The following is a 24779-nucleotide window of genomic DNA, read 5'->3' as shown; positions in this document are numbered from 1 at the left end:
GCACTGTTCAGAATTAAGCAATCACATTCAAACGCATGTTTAATGGGAGTCACCGCAGAACTGCCACCATTTAAAGTGTCTCTGATTAACCCCAAATTAATTTTTCTGACATTTTGTAGCCATATCTCACAGTGCAGGGTGGCAAGCCTTGCAAAGAAAAAAAATGTAAACAAACAAGTGGGAAAACGTGTTATGGGCGGATGAAACTCCAAAAGGTATTTTGGGAGTCAATACAACACTGATCACCACCAAAAGAACAGAGTAAAGCATGGTGGAGGGATCATCATGCTTTAGGGTAGTTCTTCTTCAGCTGGAACTGCGACCTTCGCCAAGGTGAAGGACATTATGAATTGTTCCAGATGCCAATCAGTATGAGCACATTATTGGCCCCCTTCTCAAATTCTTAGATTTTGCGTAGTTTTCCCACTTTAATGTTTAAGATCATCAGACAAATGTAAATATCAGAAAAATATAACCCAAGTGAAATTAAAATGCTGTTTTTATATGGTGATTTCATTCATTAAGGAAAAAAACTATAAAATTCATTCATTCATTACCTGGACCTGTGTGAAAAAGTAATTACCCTCCTTGTTAAACCATTAATTAATAGTGATTAATCACAATTGTTGGTTCATTTTCACTGATCACACCCAAGCCCGATTACCCCCAGACCTGTTCAATCAAAATATCACTTCAACAGAATCTGTCCTGACAAAATCATGTCAGACAAAAGAGCTAAAGAAGTTGCAACAAAATGACACGAGCCAAACAAATGCCAGAACAGTCCATAAATAAAGTAATTGACATCTATCAGCCTGGAAAGGGTTACAAAAGCCATTTGTAAAGCTTTAGGATTATAGCAAACCATAGGGAGTAAACATGGAACAGTGGTGAACTTTCCCAGGAGTGGCCGGCCTACAAAGATTACCCCAAGAGAACAGCAATGTCTCAACCTGGAGGCCACAAAGAAACTCAGGACAACTTCTAAAGAACTGCAGGCCTCCCTTGCTGCAGTTCAGGTCAGTGTTCATGACACAACAATAAGAGACTGGGCAAAAATGGCATCCATGGCAGAGTTCCAAGGCGAAAACCACTGCTGACCAAAAAGGACAAACGCTTCAACATCTGAATGAGTCTCGAGACTTTTGGGAGAATATTCTATGTACTGACGAGATGAAAGTTGAGCTTTTTGGAAGGTGTGTGTCTCGTTACATCTGGCGTAACAGTAGCACAGCATTTCAGTAAAAGAACATCATACCAACAGTTCATCACAGTGGTGGTATTGTGATGGTCTTGGGCTGCTACTCTCCTTCAGGACCTGGACAACTTGCTGTGATTGGTGGAACGGAGAATTCTGCGCTTGAACAGAACATCCTGAAGGAGAATTGTTCAGGCTTCAGTTTGTGACCTCGAGCTGAAGGGCACTTGGGTTGTGCAGCAGGATAATGTTCCAAAACACACCAACAAGTCAGCTTCTGAATGGCTTTATAAAAAAAACAAAAAAAAAAACAAATGAAGGTTGTAGAGTGGCCGAGTGAAATGCAGTGGCGTTACCTTAAAAAGCTTGTTCTTGCTCAAACAAACAACCAAAAAACCTCAATTTTTGCTGCATTCAAACAACTCTGCAAGGAAATGTGGACCAAAATATCTCCACAGAGATGTGAAAGACTCATTGCCAGTTATAGAAAACGCTTGATTTCAGTTGCTGCTGCTGAGAATGGCCCAACCAGTTTTTAAGTTGAGGGGGCTATTACTTTTTCACACAGGGCCAGGTAACTTGGAATAGTTTTTTTTTCCCCCTTAATAAATAAAAATCATCATTTAAAAACAGCATTTTAAGTTCATGTGGGTTATGTTTGTTTGATATTTACATTTGCTTGATGATCTTAAAGTGGGGAAACTATGGAAAAATCGAAGAATTTGAGAAGGGGGCCAATACTTTTTCACGGCTCTGCATATGAGGGTGTGCACACTAATTATAGTATCGTACCAGGTAGTGTTACGTGAATCACAGTTAGAGTTATATAGGCTGTCTGCGACGTAATAAAAGTATCTGTATGTGATCGAATGAGTGAGTCAGGGGCAGCTTCAGGTGGTGGGGCGACTGCACCTTGGGACAGCAGGGAATATTTTGTCTGTCTGTGGTGGGAAGAGGCTGAAGGCAAACCGCTGCACGCGCGGACAGCAAGCTGACAAGTGAAATTAAATAAATGACATCATCGATCAAATCTGTCAGGATGTGAATGATGCGCTTCAAACCATGGTGCACACTTGTGCAATCGCATTACCCGAGTTGTTTATTTTTACTTGCCCTTTCTAAAAAAAAAAGGAAAAAAATAAATAAAAATTCATCTTTTTTTTCAGTTGAGTTGTACAGGTTATTGGTCATTCATGGTGGAAAGCTTTGAAAGGACTTATCTTGGTCTCATTATTTTTTTTTTTTAATCACAAAATCTAGCATTTGAACAAGGGTGTGTAGACTTTTTTTATACATAAAACATGCAGCTCTTGTAAGAAAAGGCTGAAAATCAGATGTATTTTCCACAAATGCACTCCCAAAGTGGGGAACCATCGCCATCCATCCATCCATCCATTTTCTGAGCCGCTTCTCCTCACAAAGGTCGCGGGCGCGCTGGAGCCAATCCCAGCTATCATCGGGCAGGAGGCGGGGTCCACCCTGAACTGGTTGCCAGCCAATCGCAGGGCACATACAAACAAGCAACCAATCGCACTCACATTCACACCTACGGGCAATTTAGAGTCTTCAATTAACCTGCATGCATGTTTTTGGGATGTGGGGGGAAACCGGAGTACCCAGAGAAAACATGCAAACTCCACACAGGCGGGGCCGGGATTGAACCCCGGTCCTCAGAACTGTGAGGCAGACGCTCTAACCAGTCGGCCACCGTGCCGCCCCATCGCCATTCATTATTACATAAATTGTGTTATTTTGTATTCTTACTGAAGGCAATGTGTGTGGCGTCTTCCAGTGGGTATCCTCGTTTGGCGGTGCTCACCACGCTGAGGCCAACAGATGCCATCGACTGTTCCCTTGTTTTAATGAGACAATCACAGGTCAATGCTCAGGTTTCGCAAGCTTTCTACAGGTACGTGCCCAAAAATTGGAATAGTTAACTATTGCTAGCTACGCACAGTGGCGTGGTACAAGGCAAACCCAGTCAAACAAAGGGTGAGTACTGTATGTCATTTCGGCCAAATGTTTCCTGCTTTTTAAATGTGTTCGAATTATCTGACAGGATAAGTTACTGTACATAATAGTTTTTATATTCTGCCCCTGTCCAGTAAATATTTACCACCCAAAATCAACTAAAAAGTGCGAATTTGAGAAGATTCTCATATTTCCTGAGCTCAATCAAGTCTTTAAAGTCCTTTTGTGTAAAATTATAAATAACCAGGGGCCTCCTGTACAGAAGGTGCGTACGCACCAAAACGTGGCGCCCGTTCTTTTCCACGTCAAAGTTCAGATGTATCAAGAGTGAAATGACCGTGGAAATGTGCGGTGCCCTGCGCCAACTTCATGGCTGGCGTACGCACGTTTCTGCAGCTGTTGGTGCTTTGGCGACACTTAGAGGTGATGCTGGGAAACTGTTATAATAAATCTGCACATCAGAGACACGAACAACTAGCACTGAGGAACAATTCATGAGAGACAACATTTGATTTCAACAATGTAAAAGAACAGGGGACAAATCATCCAGATCTGTGATACCAGTGATGCCAGGACTGGAAAAAAAATACTCCTTTGAATTTAATTTCAACATTTACATTGGTTGCATATGATTAAAATCTGTTCAAATGACATTTCTTTTCGCAGAAGAGGGGTAAATTGTCATTTTAACACATTTTAATCATGTGCAACCAATGTACATGTTCAAATTAAGTACATTCAAAAGGATTCTTTTTTTCAGTGACACCGGGGACAGTGGAAAAATCCGCCGAACTGCGTGTTCTCTCCTGTGTATTAAAATCATTGAGTAATCAAACAGGAGTAAAACCTTTTGATATCCTCTTGGATATGCTGACAGACAACATTTCCGCATGAACCTTAATCTCATAGGGCTGAGTGTAGGTTACTGTATGAACACTTTTGTTGAGTTCTAAAAATAAATGGTATTTACCTTGGGGGTAATCGGAGTCAGCCACATGAGAGCAGTGTCACCCATGATAGCCTCATGACTCATATATACATACATTTTCTGAGCCGCTTCTCCTCACTAGGGTTGCGGGTGTGCTGGAGCCTATGCCAGCTATCATCGGGCGGGCAGGAGGCGGGGTACACCCTGAACTGGTTGCCAGCCAATCGCAGGGCACATACAAACAAACAACCTTTCACACTCACAGTCACACCTATGGGCAATTTAGAGTCTTCCATTAACCTACCATGCATGTTTTTGGGATGTGGGAGGAAACCGGAGTGCCCGCAGAAAACCCACACAGGCACGGGGAGAACATGCAAACTCCACACAAGCGGGGCCGGGGATTGAACCCCGGTCCTCAGAACTGTGAGGCAGACGCCTTATTTATTGGACACTCGGGTGAAGAGAGGTGCGGAGCTGTCAACTGATCACCACCTGGTGGTGAGTTGGCTCCGATGGTGGGGGAAGATGCCGGTGGGGAGAATACTTCTAAGACCTCCTCAATTCCACCGACACGCCTTCCCATGAGGGAGCAGAGTCTGGGTTCTCTGAGGCGGGCTCTCCTATCTCTGGGGTTGAGGTCACCGAGGTGGTTAAAAAGCTTCTCGGTGGCAGTGCCTCTGGATTGGCAGACTGGAGTGGTGGTCCCCCTTTTTAAGAAGGGGGACTGGAGGGTGTGTTCCAATTACAGGGGGATCACACTCCTCAGCCTCCTCGGTAAGGTCTATTCAGGAGTTTTTGTACTGGCCGTGGAACAGTGGACCAGCTCGACACCCTCGGCAGAGTCCTCGAGGGTGCATGGGAGTTCGCCCAACCAGTCTACATGTGTTTTGTGGACTTGGAGAAGGCGTTCGACCGTGTCCCTTGGGGTGTCCTGTGGGATGTGCTTCGAGAGTATGGGATACCGAACCCCCTGATACGGGCTGTTCGGTCCCTGTACAACCGGAGTCAAGAGTTTGGTCCGCATATCCGGCAGGAAGTCGGACTCCGCCAAGGCTGCCCTTTGTCACCGATTCTGTTCATAACTTTTATGGACAGAATTTCTAGGCGCAGCCAAGGCGTAGAGGGCGTCCGGTTTGGTGGCCTCAGTATTGCATCTGTGCTTTTTGCAGACGATGTGGTTCTGTTGGCTTTATCAAGCCGTGACCTCCAACTCTCACTGCAGCAGTTCGCAGCCGAGTGTGAAGCGGCTGGGATGAGAATCAGCACCTCCAAATCTGAGACCATTTGTCCTCAGTCGGAAAAGGGTGGCGTGCCCTCTCCAGGTCGGGGATGAGATCCTGCCCCAAGTGGAGGAGTTCAAGTATCTTGGGGTCTTGTTCACGAGTGAGGGAAGAAAGGAACGGGAGATCGACAGGCGGATCGGTGCAGCGTCTGCAGTGATACGGACTTTGTATCGATCCGTTGTGGTAAAGATATACATGTATGTATATACATACATATACGTACACATACATATATATATACATACATATATGTAAAAAAAAACATAGAAAAATGAGATTTTTGTGAAATGATGCATTTCAAGCAGAAATGTCACTTTGATGCAATTTTTTATTTTATTTTATGATAGATCATATATCTAAACAATGTTTTCCTACGATATAACAACAACAAAAAAACACAAAAAAAGGTTATTTGGATTGCAAAGCAACAGTTTATTTGCAAGTCTAACACATGCATTTTCAAGTTGATGATGCATGAACTTTCAAGTATGTATAGCTGTGTGCGTGTGTGTGTGTCCGTGTGGAACTTTTGGGGGTTCCCTGTCAGCCGACGACCAGCCATGAACAGCCGCACCACTGCTTGCTGCACCTCGGGTAAATGATAAAAAAAAAAAAAAAAATTAGCATAAAAATGTAACATATTATTGCTGCAGTGTGAAGTGGACAAAAATACTTTTTTCCACCTTTCTTGCCAACAGGTTTGGGAATACATCTGCTGCTGGTTGTGCCAAATGCAATTTATAGAAATATGTACATTTACCACAAAATATGTATTCTGTTGCCACAGTGTGGTGAGGAAAGAAAAGAATTGTGTCCGAAAATTACAATTTGGTGCACGACTGTCTATAAATAAAAAAATGACAATAACAAAACATATCCAATTTATCTAGCTATCAATGCTCCACATTTTTGTTTACAGGATGGATGATTAGTAAACGTGTAGTATGGTAGGACAAACTGTCGTGCTTTTTAGTGCACGTTGCATGATAAAAATGGTAAAACGGAGTAATTGCTCAGTCTGTGGACGTTAGTGGGTTCTTACCTCGTCGGTGACTTTCTGCGGCCTTATGGAGGACGCCCTGCTACTCCCAGATGATAACCGGGATCAGGTTTATTGTAATCCGAGTCTGCAATGTCTGATGCCAGTCCACGTTTCGGGGAAGTGGATCGTGATGTGGTCGCGATCTCACCGCGGGCCTTCGAACGCTCGCTGCGACCAGCGTTACATGCCGTTCGTTGTCATAGCGTCATCTCACTCTTTTTTGGGAAAATAATGATGATGGTACATAATCCTCTTTGACGTTAGCAAAACTCTGTTTTAGAGTAAACCGTCTGTATTTGTCTCTCTTTCTCGCTCAACCACACCCCTGCAACGCTTCACCGTCAGATATTGTCATAGTAATATAGTCAGAGGCATATGGTCTTCCACTGAAGTTAGTGCTGCCCTCTCGTGTCGATTTAACATCCTAAAATCCTTCCCAACCCTTAGATCAGGGGTGTCAAACTCACTTTTGTGGTGGGCCACATCGTAGGTATGGTTTACCTCGGAGGGCCATTATGACTGAACTCGGGATGGACGAGTGCCGATACCAGGTGTTGGGATCGGGCCGATGCCAGCCACAGATACTTAAGGCAAAAAATAAAATCTGACATGAAGTCTTACTCGGCAGTAATAGGCACTACACTGCGACCTTTGACACATCGGTGAATCATTATCTGGGTCAGAAAGAAAAATCTTTGTTCACAATTGTCCTTGTGTGAATTTAAATTTTATATATCAAAAGTACTAGTCGTATTGGTATCGGTGAGTACTTCGGAGTGAATACTTGTACTGGTATAAAGTCGGAAAATAATTGGTATTGAACATCCTTACTATGAACCCATACAAATGTATGATCCCCAAATATTATTGCATAGTTACAACAAATTAACGGATAACTAGTTTTGAAATCAGAAGTCAGTAAAAACATGTTTTATACATTTTCAGTAATACTTTTTTCAATGTATTTTGAAGGGGATTGGTAAAAAAAAAAAAAATTAAAGAAATGCTTGCAATATCTCAATCTGCAGTTTTGGTATTTTAGCAAGAGACGTGAAGTCGACGCTTATGATTTGCTTTCGCGGGCCACATGAAATGATGCGGTGGGCCATATCTGGCCCCCGGGCAATGAGTTTGACACCTGTGCCTTAGATACTTGTTGTGGAGCTGCGCCAAACCCTCTATTACAATATTATATACATAAAAAAAAAAAAAGCAAAGCGTATTAATGCATCCGTGGCACTAAACGGATGGGTTTATGAAAACGTATTAATACGTCCGTGGCACTAAATTAGTTAATCATAAAAAACATTTTAAAAATGCATTTTGTGTTTACTTGTATTGTCTTTGACTAATATTTAAATTTGTTTTATGATGGGAAACTTTTAAGTGTGACAAACATGCAATAAAAAAAGAAAAAAAGAAAAAAGAAATCAGGAAGGGGAAAACACTTTCGAGCCCTAAAGAGCGACGTAACGCTTTTGGCCGGGAGACCCGTGTCATGGATCATCAGACGTTATGACAGCCTGCAGCCAAAGTCCACTTCTATCACACATTGCCACCAGAAACGCCATTGTCATCAATAAGAAAACTTTTCAAACATCTTAGAGGCATTTGTGACCCAATCAAAACAAAATTAAGCTGACATATCCAGAAATGAATCTGAATTACTTCAAGTGGGATGACGTGGCTATATTCTTTCCTCAAGGAGGCATTTCAACGGTCAATTTTTCTTTAACAAGCCTTTCTAGATGTTTCAGAATCACTATTTTTATTCATTATTGTCGAAAAAAAAAAAAACATCCAGACTTTCAGTATAGACCAAAATTACGCTGCAGAATACACAGAAGTGCAATGAGGAAATGTCCTAGTCTTCTGCCATCCACGTGTCCACACGACAGGATGACATGTCCAAAATGTGGGCGGGCCAAAATCTGGTTTAAAATCAAATATTTCATCACAAAATGAGCCCAAAATGACTACTGAGTCTATTTTGGGGGGATTTTTTTCTGCAGACATTTTTAAGTCCAGAACTATGGAATAAGTGCCAATGTTCTCACCATGAACTAGTGCCTTTAACATAGCAAGGGGGCAAACTTAAAAACCAGAGCCACATTTAAATTTTTTTTTTAAATGTAGATGTTAAACATGTAAAATTGTTTCTTTATAGAATAAAATTATTCATTCCCATTGTTATTATTTATTTCATTGCAATCAATCAATTCATTTTTTTAAAACACAAAATGAACCCATTTAAATTAACCGATTTTAAGAAAATGCTCACTGCGCCCGATTAAAGAACGGAGCGGATTGTATGTGGCCGCGGGCCATACTTTTTTTTTTGTCTTGAGTTTGTTGTCACATTTCTGTGGGGCCATTTATGCATTACTCGTGCACTCACTATAGTAGTCTCGCCACGCTGCACCATTTGCATATTTGTTGTTGACCAATACTGGCCACTCATGCCAGAGTAGCATCTGCACCATTTGCACACTGACTGAGGAGTATCTGCAACATTTGCACAATCGACATTGTCCCAGATTAGCGCACTAATCGCTTGAAGTCTCGGCGCCCTTTGCACAATGGTCATTGCACCGGACTATTGCAATATTAGTCATTCGAACTGCTCTAAGTGCTAGAGGATTTAATAAATAAATAAATAAATACAAATGTGCCGGCATTACCAGATAACGAGCAACCCTTTATTGCTCAGTGACTGTTTTTTGTCAATGTCTTTATGTCTCCAAAGTGTTCTCTGTCAATTGACTGTCTGTTGTCGTACTAGAGCGGCTCCAACTACCGGAGACAAATTCCTTGTGTGTTTTTTGGACACAGTCGGCAAATAAAGATGATTCTGATTCTGATGAATTGAATAAATCAAGTTAAGGCTCTCACGTGGCCAGCTGCAGGATATTCCTGTAGCAGCTGTACAGCGAGCTCTCTGCTGCTGTTCTGTACTTGGCTTTGTACTTTGGTCCCACTGTGTGGATGATGAATCTCGCTGCCAAGTTGAAGCCTTTAGTATGCTTCGCCTCTCCTGTGCGACATCCTGCGCAGGAAACACACAACAGAGGATGTACACACACACACATACAAAGACGCATCACCTGCATAAAATTATCCCAACATTTTTAGAAAATTTGAATAAAAACTTGTGAGGCACCTTTAAGTTTGAGCAGCTCATCTTTCAGCTCGGGCCCTGCCAGCTGATGGATGCGCTCCGAAACAGGGTTCTTATCATTGAGCAGTTCGTTACTGGTGTTGGTGATCGCGGTGCAGTTCAGCAGGGCCACGTCGCCAGTGCTGTGGACAAGGAGACGGCCACGCATTTTTTTGGGCTTCAAAGGTAGAATCCGAGCTATAACGTAGTCAGGACAGTGCATGCATGAGCCGTAATTTTTCTGCTTTTTGTCTGACCTCTATAAACGGCACCGAAATGGGGAAAATTTGACCCTGCAAATTTGTGCCTTCTGCGGTAGCGGTAACAGAGGCATGACGCCGCCAAGTCTGCTTGTGGGACTTCAACAAAGCCAGGACAGCAGTGAGAAGTTCAATAGCCGGCATTCGCCAATCTCACCCTGTTGTGTTGAAAGCAATTGTTGTTGGTCCAACAACTACTTGATACATCAGCGTCTGGTGTGACATTTAAATGGCTAAACAACTATAATTGGTTTTAACACAAGGTGAGAGAAGTAAATCTAATTTTCCAGTTTCTGGAACGTTGTCTCCGTGTGAACCCACACGCACCAATAGCAGTGGCAATATTTTGCTGTGTTCTGTATAAAAAGCAAAGACATAAATGCGGCAGCTTCTGTTACGGCTTGGATGCTCAACGAGCACATTTAAGCGGTCACGAGTCAACGAGGTGGGGGCCACGGTGGTCACGTTAGCGTATCAGGAATGTGAGCATTCCTATTAGCGAACACAGGAGAGTTGTGACCACAAAGAGGTGCTCACATTGAGCCAGCGGCCAAGCTGAGCAGCAGACGGATCATGTGACCTTCCACAAAAGACTCTACAGACCACAATTTTCCTACATTGAATATGACCGCAAAAGTGTGAAGGGAATCCTTATTCTTTTTTTTCACGGGTTGGTGGGTAGGTAAGATAGTTGGTTAGTCACTAAGTAAGTTAACAGGTGCGTATATAGGTGGGTAAGGTAACTGGCTCGTAAGTTGGTATGAGTTCGTAAGTAGGATGTTTAGTTGTTATTATCAATCAATCAATCAATCACAATCAATCAATGCACAGATGGCGCCTACCAGTGTGGTCGCCTCGGTAACGCGCTCTCTAGTATTGTCTTTGTTTTTGTGTTTTTCGTCCGTCTTTGGAGACCTTACACGACTCACTTACACAAGGGGAGACCTGCTAACCATCAAGGAGTCTACTCCGGACTTTCTGTCACCAACTTTCAAATATCCGCTCAGTTTTTCCCCCCCGAGTTACTCACCGGAGCATGGAGACGGAAGCGGCGCCACAGAGGGAAGCGAGCCGGCATTCAGGTGAAACTCCGCAAGAGAGGACACAGATTGGCGTTCCCGTCGATCAACCTCGCGAATGTACGCTCCCTACCCAACAAAATGGACGAGCTTCATCTTCTGTTAAAGACCAGTAAAGACTTCGGATGTTCCGCGGCCTTGTGCTTCACAGAGACCTGGCTTTGCGACGCTGTACCCGATGGCGGCGTCATGCTTCCCGGCTTCCACATTCATCGAGCGGACCGCGACATGGAATCATCGGGGAAAACAAAGGGCGGCGGGATATGCCTCTATATCAACGAAAAATGGTGTACGGACGTCACGGTGCTCAGCACACACTGCAGCCCGCATTTGGAGTCGCTATTCTTAAGCTGTAAACCATTCTACTCGCCACGTGAGTTCGCATCATTCATACTGACTGGAGTCTATTTAACGCCTCAAGCTAACATGAACGCCACATTTCTAACGCTCGCCGATCAAGTCAACGAAATTGAAAAAAAACACCCCGACTCACCCCTCATTATTCTCGGGGACTTTAACAAAGCTAAACTCAACCACGAACTCCCTAAATACAAGCAGCACATCGACTGTCCTACCAGGGAAAATAATACTTTAGACCACTGCTACACTACGGTAAAAAATGCATACCGTGCTATACCTCGTGCAGCCCTGGGCTCGTCTGATCACTGCTTAATTCACTTAATACCGACGTACAGGCAAGAACTTAAATGTGCGAAGCCTACAGTGAAAACAGTCAAAAAGTGGACAAATGAAGCCAAGATGGAACTTCAAAGCTGTTTAGACTGCACAGACTGGAGTGTCTTTGAAAATTCAGCTGGCAGCCTGGATGAATATACGGACACAGTCACATCCTATATCAGTTTCTGTGAAGATGTGTGTGTCCCAACAAAGTCATTTCGCACATTCAACAACAACAAGCTGTGGTTCACTGCTAAACTTAAGCAGCTTCGCCAAGCTAAGGAGGACGCATATTAGAGCGGGGACAGGGCCCTGTATAATCGAGCTAGAAACCAGCTGACCAAAGAAATTAACATTGCAAAGAGGATCTATACAGCAAAGTTGGAAAAACAGTTCAGCGCAAACGACTCAATCAGTCTGGCATGCATTCCAATCGCTGACTAATTACAAGCGACGATCCCCCCAAGCTGAGAACAATAGCACACTAGCCAACGACTTGAATACCTTCTACTGCAGATTTGAAAAGGACAGTTTCACACCACACACCCACCCGGCCGCACCCGCGACCACCATCACACCTCTGACCTCTGCGTTAACCATCCATGAACAGGATGTGAGACGCATCTTCAAACAACAAAAGATGAACAAAGCGGCAGGCCCAGACCACGTGTCCCCATCCTGCCTCAAAGTCTGCGCGGACCAGCTCGCTCCTGTCTTCACTCAGATCTTCAACAGACCTCTGGAAATGTGCGAAGTTCCATCCTGTTTCAAACGCTCCACCATCATTCCAGTCCCCAAGAAACCTGCAATCTCGGGTCTGAATGACTACAGGCCTGTCGCTTTGACATCTGTGGTCATGAAGTCCTTTGAACGTCTCGTGCTGGACCACCTCAAGAGTGTCACAGGTCCCCTGCTGGACCCCCTGCAGTTTGCTTACCAAGCGAACAGATCTGCGGATGATGCAGTCAACATGGGACTGCACTTCATCCTAGAACACCTCGAGCTGGAGCTGTGGTGCGGCCGACACAACCTGGAGCTGAACACGCTCAAGACTGTAGAGATGATCGTGGAATTCAGGAGGCATCCTTCGCCACAGCTGCCCCTCACGTTGTCCAGCTGCCTTGTGTCAACCGTCGAGACCTTCAAGTTCCTGGGAATTACAATCTCCCAGGACCTGAAGTGGGCGACCAACATCAACTCCGTCCTCAAAAAGGCCCAGCAGAGGATGTACTTCCTGCGGCTTCTGAGAAAGCACGGCCTGCCACCGGAGCTGCTGAGACAGTTCTACACAGCGGTCATCGAATCAGTCCTGTGTTCTTCCATCACAGTCTGGTTTGGTGCTGCTACAAAAAAGGACAAACTCCGACTGCAACGGACAATCAAAACTGCTGAAAGGATTGTCGGTACCCCCCTACCCAGCCTTGAGGACTTGCACGCTGCCAGAACTAAGACAAGGGCGTGCAAAATCCTCTCGGACCCTCCCCACCCCGGTCACCAACTCTTCCAGCTCCTTCCCTCAGGTAGGCGCTACCGATCAATGCAAACTAGAACTAGTAGACATTCCAACAGCTTCTTCCCTCTTGCAATCAACTTCTTAAACAGCTAACCTATAATTCCATTACAACAAGCTGGCAATTTTTTGACTTGAGTTCTTTGTCACATTTCTGTGGGGCCAATTATGTATTACTCGTGCACTCGCTGTAGTTGTCTCGCCATGCTGCACTATTTGCATATACTAGCCACTCATGCCAGAGTAGCATCTGCTCCATTTGCACACTGATTGAGGAGTATCTGTAACATTTGCACAACCATTGTCCCAGATTATCGCACTACTCGTCACATTAAACCGCATACACTCCTTGAAGTCTCAGCGCCCTTTGCACAATGGTCATTGCACCGGACTATTGCGATATTAGTCATTCGAACTGCTCTAAGTGCTAGAGGACTCTGCATCTTTTTGCACAATTGTTTTTTGTCAATGTCTTTATGTCTCCAAAGTGTTCTGTAAATTGACTGTCTGTTGTACTAGAGCGGCTCCAACTACCGGAGAAAAATTCCTTGTGTGTTTTGGACATACTTGGCAAATAAAGATGATGATTCTGATTCTGAAATCAAGCTTTATTTCAAAAAGGGTTTTTCATACAGGGGGGGGCAAAAAAGGTATTTAGTCAGCCACCAATTGTCCCAGAAAGTTGTCCCAGTTAAAAAGATGAGAGAGGCCTGTAATTGTCATCATAGGTATACCTCACCTATGAGAGACAAAATGTGGGGGGAAAAAATGAAAATAACAATCCAGAAAATCACATTGGTCTGATTTCTTTCATAATTTATTAGCAAATTATGGTGGAAAATAAGTATTTGGTCAATAACAAAAGTTCATCTCAATACTTTGTTGGCACGTTTTCTGTATGTCTTCACAAGGTTTTCACACACTTGCTGGTATTTTGGCCCATTCCTCCATGCAGATCTCCTCCAGAGCAGTGATGTTTTGGGGCTGTCGCAGGGCAACACAGACGTTCAACTCCATCCAAAGATTTTCTATGGGGTTGAGAGCTGGAGAGTAGCTAGCCCACTCTAGGACCTTCTAATGCTTCTTCCGAAGCCACTCCTTCGTTGCCTGGGTGGTGTGTTTGGGATCATGCTGAAAGACCCAGCCACGTTTAATCTTCAATGCCCTTGCTGATGGAAGGAGGTTTTCACTCAAAATCTCACGAAACATGGCCCCATTCATTCGTTCCTTTCCACAGATCAGTCGTCCTGGTCCCTTTGCAGAAAAACAGCCCCAAAGCATGTTGTGTCCACCCACATTCTTCACAGTAGGTATGGTGCTCTTTGGATGCAACTCGGCATTCGTTCTCCTCCAAACACGACAAGTTGAGTTTTTACCAAAAGGTTGTATTTTTGTTTCATCGGACCATATGACATTCTCCCAATCCTCTTCTGGATCATTCAAATGCTCTCTAGCAAACTTCAGACGGGCCTGGACCTATACTGGCTAAATCAGGGAGACACGTCTGGCACAGCGGGATTTAAGTCCCCTGGCAGTGTGGTGTGTTACTGATGGTAACCTTTGTTACTTTGGTCGCAGCTCTCTGCAGGTCATTCACTAGGTTCCCCCCTGTGTGGTTCTTGGATTTTTGCTCACCGTTCTTGTGATCATTTTGACCCCACGGGGTGAGATCTTGCGTGGAGCCCCACATCTAGAGAGATTATCAGTGGTCTTGTATGTCTTCCGTTTTCTAATAATTGCTCCCATAGTTGTTTTCGTCACACCCAGCTGCTTACCTATTGCAGATTCAGTCTTCCCACCCTGGCGGACGTCTACAATTTTGTTTCTGGTGTCCCTTGACAGCTCTTTGGTCTTGGCCATAGTGGAGTTTGGAGTGTGACTGTTTCAGATTGTGGACAGGTGTCTTTTATACTGATAACGAGTTCAAATAGGTGCCATTAATACAGGTAACAAGTGGAGGACAGAGGAGCCTTTCAGGTCTGCGAGAGCCAGAAAGCTTGCTTGTTTGTAGGGTGACCAAATACTTATTTTCCACCATAATTTGCTAATAAATTCTTCAAAAATCAGACAATTTGATTTTCTTTCTTCTCATTTTGTCTCTCATAGGTAGTAGGTAGCTGAATAAAGTGCTTGAGTTGACAAGTCAGACGAAAGCTTAAATATAGTCTACTTGAATTCATGTACTTTGTGAATATTTTCAGATCGAAATGCATTTTCAAAATCATATTCCTATTATTGTAATGTTGAACATCACAAATGTTTGTGTATGTAAAAGCTTGATGGAAAATAACATTTGTTTGCTTAGATTCAGTTGTTTATGGTCACATATACCTTGCCCAAAGTTAGCAGGGATGGGCTCCATCTTCACCTTCGTGAGGATAAGGAGCACAGAAAATCGATCGTTGGTGGGTGGGCGGGTGGATGGATGCTCACGTCCCGTTGTTGACCAAAACCCATTTGCAAAACATTGTATAATGTGTCAAAGATATGTATTTGATAGATTGAAATGAGATTCAGTCATTACAAAGCCTCTCATTAATTAGAGTTTGAATAGAAACCCACCACAATTAAATATATCACTGTTGTCGTTTTAAGTAAATGTTTGGTCTTGCATGAAGTCACTTTTATATTAACCTTTCTTTGAGCAACATCAGAATACTGATAATCGTTAGGTGAAATTTTCATACCATTTTATCTCTAGATCTGGGTAAGTGAGTAATTAGCAGTTTTTTTTTTTTCCAAAGGATTATTCTGAAGCACTTGGTTTGAGCACTTCATCCTTTTTAAATTTACTTGCTCTTATTTTGAAATTCACAGCCCTACTTTTATTTTGTAAATTAGAAAACACACCGTTTTTTCTCACGTTTGATTACCCAGGCGGAATTTGTGGGATGGGACCAATTCTTTCAAGAAAACATGAAGGGCCAGGCGAAACACATTTCATTTTATTTTAATATGATTCAAATTAAACGGTCAAGCATTTCAGAAAAGCATTATCATTAAACAAAACATAACCAAAAATAAATTCATGATGGTTGTTGTTCAGTCATATTTAAAAAAAAAAATAAAAAATAAACATTTCACAAATTCTGCCAGGGTATGTAAACTTATGAGCACAACTGTACATATATGCAGTCATACGTTCGCACCCCTGTCATATTGGAATGAAAGTGTAGGCTACACCTTCTTTATAACCACTAGGTGGCGGTGGCATTTTGGAATGAAAGTGTACAGCTTTTTCCTAACCACTAGATGGCGGCATACATTTACAAAATGTGAAGGTTTTTTTTCCATTTGCCCCTATACCCATGTATAATGCGCACTATTAACAATTTTTTTTGGGGGGGAAATGCGCATTATACATGAGAAATTACAGTACTGCCTCCTAGTGTTCTAAGTGAGATACCACAGTTGGATAAAATTGTGCCTTTATAACAAGATGACAAACTTGTGTTCCTCTTTTTTTTTGATTGCCTTATGTTTTTGATTCTCACAAGAAATGCCTTTTTATATTTGTTTGAAATTCCCTCACTAGAAATAGTTGTAGACAAGGAAATGCAGTTTCCTGTTATATGCACAATGTGAATTTAATAAAAATACTGTTGATTATCTAAGACGAAACCAATTGGTCTTGCATTAGTAAATGAAATTTAATTTGTTTATTCATAATTGCTCTTCATCCAAGCAAAAATATATTTTACCCTTATACCCGATTATTCCGATAGAATTGTCAGTAGAATACTCGATTACTAATTGCAGCACTACTGGATGCAAATTCTTATTTGTGACAGGTCTGTTTAATGTCACTTCAGAACTATCCATCCATCCATCTATTTTCTGAGCCGCTTCTCCTCACTCGGGTCGCGGGCGTGCTGGAACCTATCCCAGCTGTCATCGGGCAGGAGGCGGGGTACACCCTGAACCGGTTGCCAACCAATCGCAGGGCACATACAAACAAACAACCATTCACACTCAAATTCACACCTACGGGCAATTTAGAGTCTCCAATACATGCATGTTTTTGGGATGAGGGAGGAAACCGGAGTGCCCGGAGAAAACCCACGCAGGCACGGGGAGAACATGCAAACTCCACACAGGCGGGGCCGGGGATTGAACCCCGCACCTCAGAACTGTGAGGCTGACGCTCTAACCAGTCGTCCACCATGCCACACTTCAGAACTAAAGTGAGAAAAAATAAGTCATAGCATAGCATTTTCATGGAATAACTGAAAATGTACTATCGATTAGTTTTGCAGGGGCAATAAACGAAGCCCCCCCTTAACCATTGGCTTTGAAGATGCAAGACGTTTGACCAGCCCCCTAGTGTTCTTATAAAGGTTCAATGCACTTGTTTATCAAATTTGTTTTGATAAATAAATATATAAATGCGGTATATAATATATTCAGCCATCCATTTTCTGAGCAGCTTCTCGTCACTAGGGTCGCGGGCGTGCTGGAGCCTATGCCAGTTATCATCGGGCAGGAGGCGGGGTACACCGTGAACTGGTCGCCAACCAATCGCAGGGCACATACAAGCAAACAACGATTCGCACTCACATTCACACCTATGGGCAATTTAGAGAATGTTTTGGGATGTGGGAGGAAACCGGAGTGCCCGGAGAAAACCCACGCAGGCACGGGGAGAACATGCAAACTCCACACAGGCGGGGCCAGGGATTGAACCCCGGTCCTCAGAACTGTGAGGCTGACGCTCTAACCAGGCGTCCACCGTGCCGCCATATAATATATTCATATTAAGTATATACGTAAATATTATACAGGTATGTGCCCAAAAATTTGAATACCAAGGGAAAGTTCATTGATTTCAATTTGTTTCAAAACGTGAAACTTGTATGTGATATTAGTTCACCACACAAAGTGAAATATTTCAACACTTTATTTGTTTCAATTTTGAGGAGTATGGCAGAAAGACAAAAAAATAAACAAATCCAGTATTTCACAAAATTTTAATATTTGACGTGACCAATAAAAAAGGATCTTAAACAGAAATGTTGGCCTTCTGAAAAGTGTATTAAAGTAATATGCCCTCAGTACTTTGTTGGGCCTCCTTTTGCATTCATTGCAGCATCAAAGGGCCGTGACATGGAGGTGATCAGCCTTTGGTACAGTTCCGGTACGATTGTAGCCCAAGTTGCTTTGATATTGGCCTTCAGATTGTCTGCATTTCGGTTCCCTCATGTTCCTCTTGATAATAACCCAGACATTTTCAATGGGGTTCAAGTCAGGCGGGTTTGCTGGCCAATCAAGTACTGGTATTCCATGGCTATTAAAACAGGTATTGGTAGTTTTGGCTTTGTGGGCAAATGCCAAATCCTGCTGGAAAATAAAATCATTGTCTCCAAAAAGTTCGTCGGCAGCGGGAAGCATGAAGTGCTCTAAAATTTCCTGGTAGACTGTGTACTTGATAAGACAATGGACCCACACCAGCAAATGACATGGCTCCCCAAACCATTACTGACTGTGGAAACAAGCTGCTTAAAGTCCAACGTTAATGATTATTTGCTAAAAACAAAGTTCATCAGTTTGAACATGAAATATCTTTGTAGTGTATTCCATTAAATATAGGTCGAACATGATTTTCAAATCATTGTATTCACAACGACCCAACATCATTGGAATTGGGGTTGTACAATAAATGAACAAGTCAAGTAAATATACACATTGCTCCATCTTGTGATTGGATCGGTGATCGGTCATAGTTTTTTTTTTGTTTTTTTTTTTTTTTTTTTTAAACTTGCTGATCGGCCCAAAAAATCCTAATCATGCAAAGCCTAATGAAAGCCCGCATGGATTTTTCTATAAAACACCTGAAGGACTCCAAGATGGTGAGGAATAAGATTCTCCGGTATGATGAGACCAAGACGGAACTTTTTGGCCTTAATTCTAAGCGCTATGTGTGGAGAAAACCAGGCACTGCTCATCACCTGTCCACTACAGTCCAGACAGTGAAGCATGGTGGTGGCAGCATCATGCTGTGGGTGTGTTTTTTAGCTGCAAGGACAGTGAGACTGGTTGCAATCGAAGGAAAGGTGAATGTGGCCAAGTACAGGTATATCCTGGATGAAAACCTTCTCCAGATTTTTCAGGACCTCAGACTGGGCCGAAGGTTCACCTTCCAACAAGACAATGACCCTAAGTACACAGCTAAAATAACGAAGGAGTGGTTTCAGAACAACTCCGTGACTGTTCTTGAATGGCCCAGCCAGAGCTCTGACTTAAACCCAATTGAGCATTTGTGTTAAACAAATAAAAACAGAATACAATGATTTGCAAATCATGTTCAACCTATATTTAATGGAATACACTACAAAGACAAAATATTTCATGTTCAAACTGATAAACTTTATTGTTTTAGCAAATAATCATTAACTTAGAATTTTATGGCTGCAACACGTTCCAAAAAAGCTGGGACAGGTGGCAAAAAAGACTGAGAAAGTTGAGGAATGCTCATCAAACACCTGTTTGGAACCTCCCACAGGTGAACAGGCTAATTGGGAACAGGTGGGTGCCATGATTGGGTACAAAAGGAGCTTCCCTGAATTGCTCAGTCATTCATTCACAAGCAAAGATGGGGCGAGGTTCACCTCTTTGTGAACAAGTGCGGGAGAAAATAGTCCAACAGTTTAAGGACAATGTTCCTCAACGTACAATTGCAAGGAATTTAGGGAATTCCTCATCTACGGTCCATAATATCATCAAAAGGTTCAGAGAATCTGGAGAAATCACTGCATGTAAGCGGCAAGGCCGAAAACCAACATTGAATGCCTGTGACCTTCGATCCCTCAGGCGGCACTGCATCAAAAACCAACATCAATGTGTAAAGGATACCACCACATGGGCTCAAGAACACTTCAGAAAACCAATGTCAGTAAATACAGTTCAGTGCTACACGTTGATAAATGGCTTTTGCTTTGAATAGTAGAGTTTCAAGTTGGACTTAACGGATGTAGCGCCAAACTGTATTTACTGACATTGGTTTTCTGAAGTGTTCCTGAGCCCATGTGGTGATATCCTTTACACATCGATGTCGGTTTTTGATGTCTTCTGCTGTGACGGTCACGGTACCTTTACTCCGTTACAATGATCTGAATGTCGCTCGCTACTTTTATTTATCAACTATATCGTGCACGAGGCTACGATTTCGACTTCGCATCAGATCAGCCAGTCTTTTGTATTTTCGCGTTGATGTAAGCCCCCCCAAGAAAATCTCATCGGATCTTTACGAATCACGTAAATGGCCTATTTTGAGCTGAAAACGGGGAATTTCGCCACAAGGCGACTGATTTGCATGTTTTTATATTGTTGCAGACAAACTTCTGGTTCACAGGAAAATATTTTACAAATATCTTACTTTGAGTCTCTGTCAATTGTTACTTCCTAAAACTATGGCAGGCCAATGAAAACAACTATTCTTCACCATGGACAAGCTGTAACTTCCCAAAACAGGTGCAACCAAATCATGTGCTGGACCAACTTGGTCGCACCAAAAGTGCAAAGGTTAGCGTATAGAGCCCTGCGGAAGTGGCTTTTCTCTCTCTCATATTAAAGCCATTGATCGCATCATTTAAGGGCACTGAAGTCGGTCCAATTTGTTCATACTTATGTCATCTTTCAGTGGAGTGATACAACTTATCAGGAAATGGTTTGTTACAGTTTCTTTAGACATTTACCTTACAAACTGATGTAAAAGCCGTATGAAGTTGTTCACTTCATATTTTTTTTTTTATTTTTTTTTTTTCCAAAAAAGACTTACAAGAGTATGACTTTGCAGTTGATGTCTGGCCTGAACGGGAACGGTGACGGAAAGGACTGCTGGCTGAGCAGGCTGTCGCTCAGATCCTGGGGAATGCGCTCGCCATCCTCTTCCAGCTGCTGCCACGTGGGAAGGGTCTGGATGTTCACAAACTGGGAGCGAGCACCCAGAGGATCCATCCCCTCGGGCATTCCAGATTCACACCTTCACAAAAACTCCTAATTAGCAACAAAGGAGCAATCTTTTATAGAGTTGCAATTTCTTTATTTTGAAATGTCACATCAGATTTGGATGGGACCTCTTTTGGTGGAGACCTTTGTGGTGTAGTGTCCCCCAGTACTGGACCAGTGTTGCGATAACTCATAGATTTTTTTTAACAGATTTTTTCAGTCAGGGGTAATGACAGCAAAATATGCAGTTTTCATAGACTTTTATTTTGAAATACAATATCAGATCTTCATCAAACGTCATTTCGCGGAGTCCTTGGTGGTCCGTCACACAGATCTGGACTTGTCTTCCGATACCAATGGGATTATGTTGGGGTGGCTTTGGCTCAGTAGGTAGAACAGGTTCCAATCCCTGCTACGACTGTCCTTGAGCAAGACACTGAACCGCAATTTGCTCCCAGTGGGCCTGGCAGCGCCTCGCATGGCAGCGGTCGCCCATTGGTTCACGAATGTGTGGCTTTGTGAAGCGCTTTGGGCACTGCGATGGTGTAGATAAAGCGCTATTTAACTGCAGTCCATTTACCATTTATTTTTCATAAGATATCAAAGAAACTACATTTTTTAATGCATCTCCAGATTCAAATGAACCTTGCTGGTTGCATTCCTTAACCGAAGAGCATTGACGTCCGTATTAATGGGAGGCTTTTATTTTGAAGGTGGCTTTCGACGCGAGTGGGCGACCTATTACCGTAATGCCGAGTACGACCAAGATTAGGGGCGGCTGGCTTGACTTCTACTTTACGAGTGGAGGCTGGCTTGACCGCAGTACATCACTCATCATGCTTACTCCGTATGATAGGTTTGTTTCCATAGACGTCCATATCAGCACCTAAATGGCATTTCGCCATTATTTTGTACTGTTACTGTACCAGCGGACTTCCTCCCATCAAGATCATGCCAGATCTGTTGTGTGAAGGGTCTTTTCTTGCGGTAGACGTCTGACTATTCATTGCTGTGGTGTCACAGTCATCAGTGCTTGTGATGACTGATTCAGCATGACTTGCTGAAGCAAAAATCGAGACATACCTTTGAATGGCCTCTTCAAATAACGACTAATGCGTCTTAGCCGTTATGACGTCTAATGTATACACATTGGCAAGAGAACAGTGGACAATTTAAAGTTTACGTACCTCAGCGGTTGGAGTAGCCGAAGGCAGAGAGTGTGGTCCACGTCATATATAAAAATAACCCCGCTGTTACAATTTCACTTAAACACTCAACAAGTACTCGAAAATGAAGATTCAAGTGCTAATTGACCAGCTTTTTCACTGATAGCCGTCATGCTAGCTGTCGCGTCAGTCCACTTTAAACGCAGTCGGAATGCCTACATCTACATCCGGTTTGTAATTTCAAACTAAGATTCGCGTCTTCTCCTCGAAAATAAAGTATAGGATATTTAATATGCTGTACGATAATTCACCCGAAACATATTTCGTGCAACTGTGTATTGAATTTAAGTTCTTGTTATCGTTAGTAACCTTTCTGCGCTTCCGCAAACTAATGTGCTCATTAGTACAATAATATCGCTTTTATTTTGCAAAGGCACTGTTGTCTCGTTTTATGCTTTTTTTTTTTTTTTTTTTTTTTTTTTTTGAAGACACGTCTCCATAACTGCAAGTCAGCTGAATAGCACGTCGTGTGTTTGTGGAAGTGCTTGTTCTTCTCCGAAGGCTCTCTGAACCGAGATGCAAAAAGTGGAACTTCGCACATTTGTCACGTGTCGGCTCCTTTCGAACCACCGGTAGTCAGACACGCCAGTGCACCGTTGGAAAATTCTTATTAGACCCCAGACAAAAGCAATAGAATGAGTTAAAAACTACAAAAAGATCAAGTTTACTTATCTTTCAGTGTCCCTCAAAATATGACTACAAATTTAGTACGCGGTTACCAACGCAGCAGGTTTTTTTTTTGTGTGTGAGGGAATCGCCTGAAACGATCGCAACACCAAAGAAAAGAAGTTATCAAAAGCCATTGAGGTTGACAAAGTGAAATTGAGTGAAGCTGCTTCAATTGGCTCCGCGGCTCGGGCCCCTCGTCAACTCAACTCTCCAACTATCTGCAAGGTTTGCAATGGCGGCCTCTCGCCCGGAGTCGACATTGTTTGCCACACTTTTGCAAGAGTGTACGCGTGCAGTATTGGAGTCACTTGCGCACCTCTCCCCTTGTGCAGAAAAACACTTACCCGTGACTCCATATTCTTATTTATCCGTGCTAACATTAGTTACTGTCTACGTTTACAGATGATACGCTTGCTTAATAAGGCCACATACCCGTGACTCGTCCCCATTATTTGAAAACTACAAATAATGTAGTTTGTAGGTAACTCCACACTGGTTTTCTCAGTCTACAGATTTAAAAAAAAAAAAAAAAACATTGATTATAGCTCACTCCCATTGCCACAAAATCAGAATGACGTCGAGTTCCTCACTTGTTTCACACTCGACACTATCCCAGCTTTTAAACCAACTGTCCAAATACGTGTATATCAAACTGTTAGTATAGCCGTCAGATAGCAATTCAAATAGTGAAATAGCAGCTGTCAAAGCACTGTGCCATTTAGATCAATTACAAATCAGTCATCACTCCACAAATATGCAGCGTTTGCAAATGAATGAGAGCAGAATAATAGCAAAAGGTTAGACGGATGTTCAAAAGAATGTCCGGACAGACAACATTAGAGTGGTGCTGTGGTGGTACTTCAGCTGACATCACACACATTTCTTGAGCATTTATCTCGTACATTTTCAGGGACGTGTTTCTCTCTGAATACAAATATGGACTGTGAAGTGTCAAAAATAAAAAGATCAAACCCAAAATACCGGTGAACCATTGAAGGTATTAATATAGTTCAAATAAAAGACAAAAATAAACCTTCAAATTGAAGTTATGCAACCTCGAGGAGATTATTCGCTGACCACAAAATCGTCTGACGGATTAGTACACTCTGCATCCGTGTGTACAAGAACAATGTAGCAGGACTGAAAAACAGTTTACTGTAGGGATTGACGACTTTTTCTACATCCACTGAAGTAAATTTGCACAATTGATGTAATAATGGGACGGAACATTAAAAGTGAAACATTTTGCTTGATAGTTTGGCGCTTATGTGAGAAAATTAATACACAAAGAATCCGGTATATGCGGAACCTACTTCCGCATTCTCGCCAAACAGGTGGAAGTGCTTGCTCCTCGCTTGGGTAAATGAATAGCACCCTTAGCAACTTCAAACAGCTATAATGTCCTTTTTTTTTTTTTAAACACAAGATATCACCACAGAGCCACCAAAGATGACCATAGCTGATGTTTAGGCTTGAGTTTGCTGTAGTGCCAGAGGCATATTGCTCGTGTAGTGGCCCATTCTCAACCCCAATTGAGATGCTTTAGCATGACGTCAACAGAGAGTTAATCACAGCAGACATCCCAGGAATCTTGCTGAACTGCAAAAGGTTTGGAAAGAGGAATGGTCCAAAATTCATCCTGATCATTGTGCACATCTGATCTGCAACTACAGCCGTATGTATTAAGACCTTTTGCTCAGTATTTAGTAGAAGCACCCTTTTGAACTAATACAGCCATGAGTCTTTTTGGGAATAATGCAACAAGTTTTTCACACCTTGATTTGGGGATCCTCTACCATTCCTCCCTGCAGATCCTCTCCGGTTCTGTCAG

General features: G+C 42.7%; 1 protein-coding gene across 1 annotated transcript in view; it reads right to left on the bottom strand.

The window, feature by feature from the left end:
* gdap2 (ganglioside induced differentiation associated protein 2) overlaps positions 1-22426 on the bottom strand; it is a 42890-nt gene extending 20464 nt beyond the window's left edge. Inside the window, exons 1-5 of the mRNA XM_061792312.1 lie at positions 22241-22426; positions 20884-21087; positions 9586-9725; positions 9318-9471; positions 2963-3051 (exon numbers count right to left, since the gene is read on the bottom strand). Coding sequence (XP_061648296.1) covers positions 2963-3051; positions 9318-9471; positions 9586-9725; positions 20884-21074 — 574 coding nt within the window. The 5' untranslated portion in view covers positions 21075-21087; positions 22241-22426. The remainder of the gene's footprint in view (positions 1-2962; positions 3052-9317; positions 9472-9585; positions 9726-20883; positions 21088-22240) is intronic.
* Positions 22427-24779: the final 2353 nt, after the last annotated feature.

Source organism: Phyllopteryx taeniolatus, chromosome 12 (assembly GCF_024500385.1).
Source record: "Phyllopteryx taeniolatus isolate TA_2022b chromosome 12, UOR_Ptae_1.2, whole genome shotgun sequence".
Lineage (NCBI taxonomy): Eukaryota > Metazoa > Chordata > Actinopteri > Syngnathiformes > Syngnathidae > Phyllopteryx > Phyllopteryx taeniolatus.
This window is presented reverse-complemented; position numbering and strand designations above follow the sequence as displayed.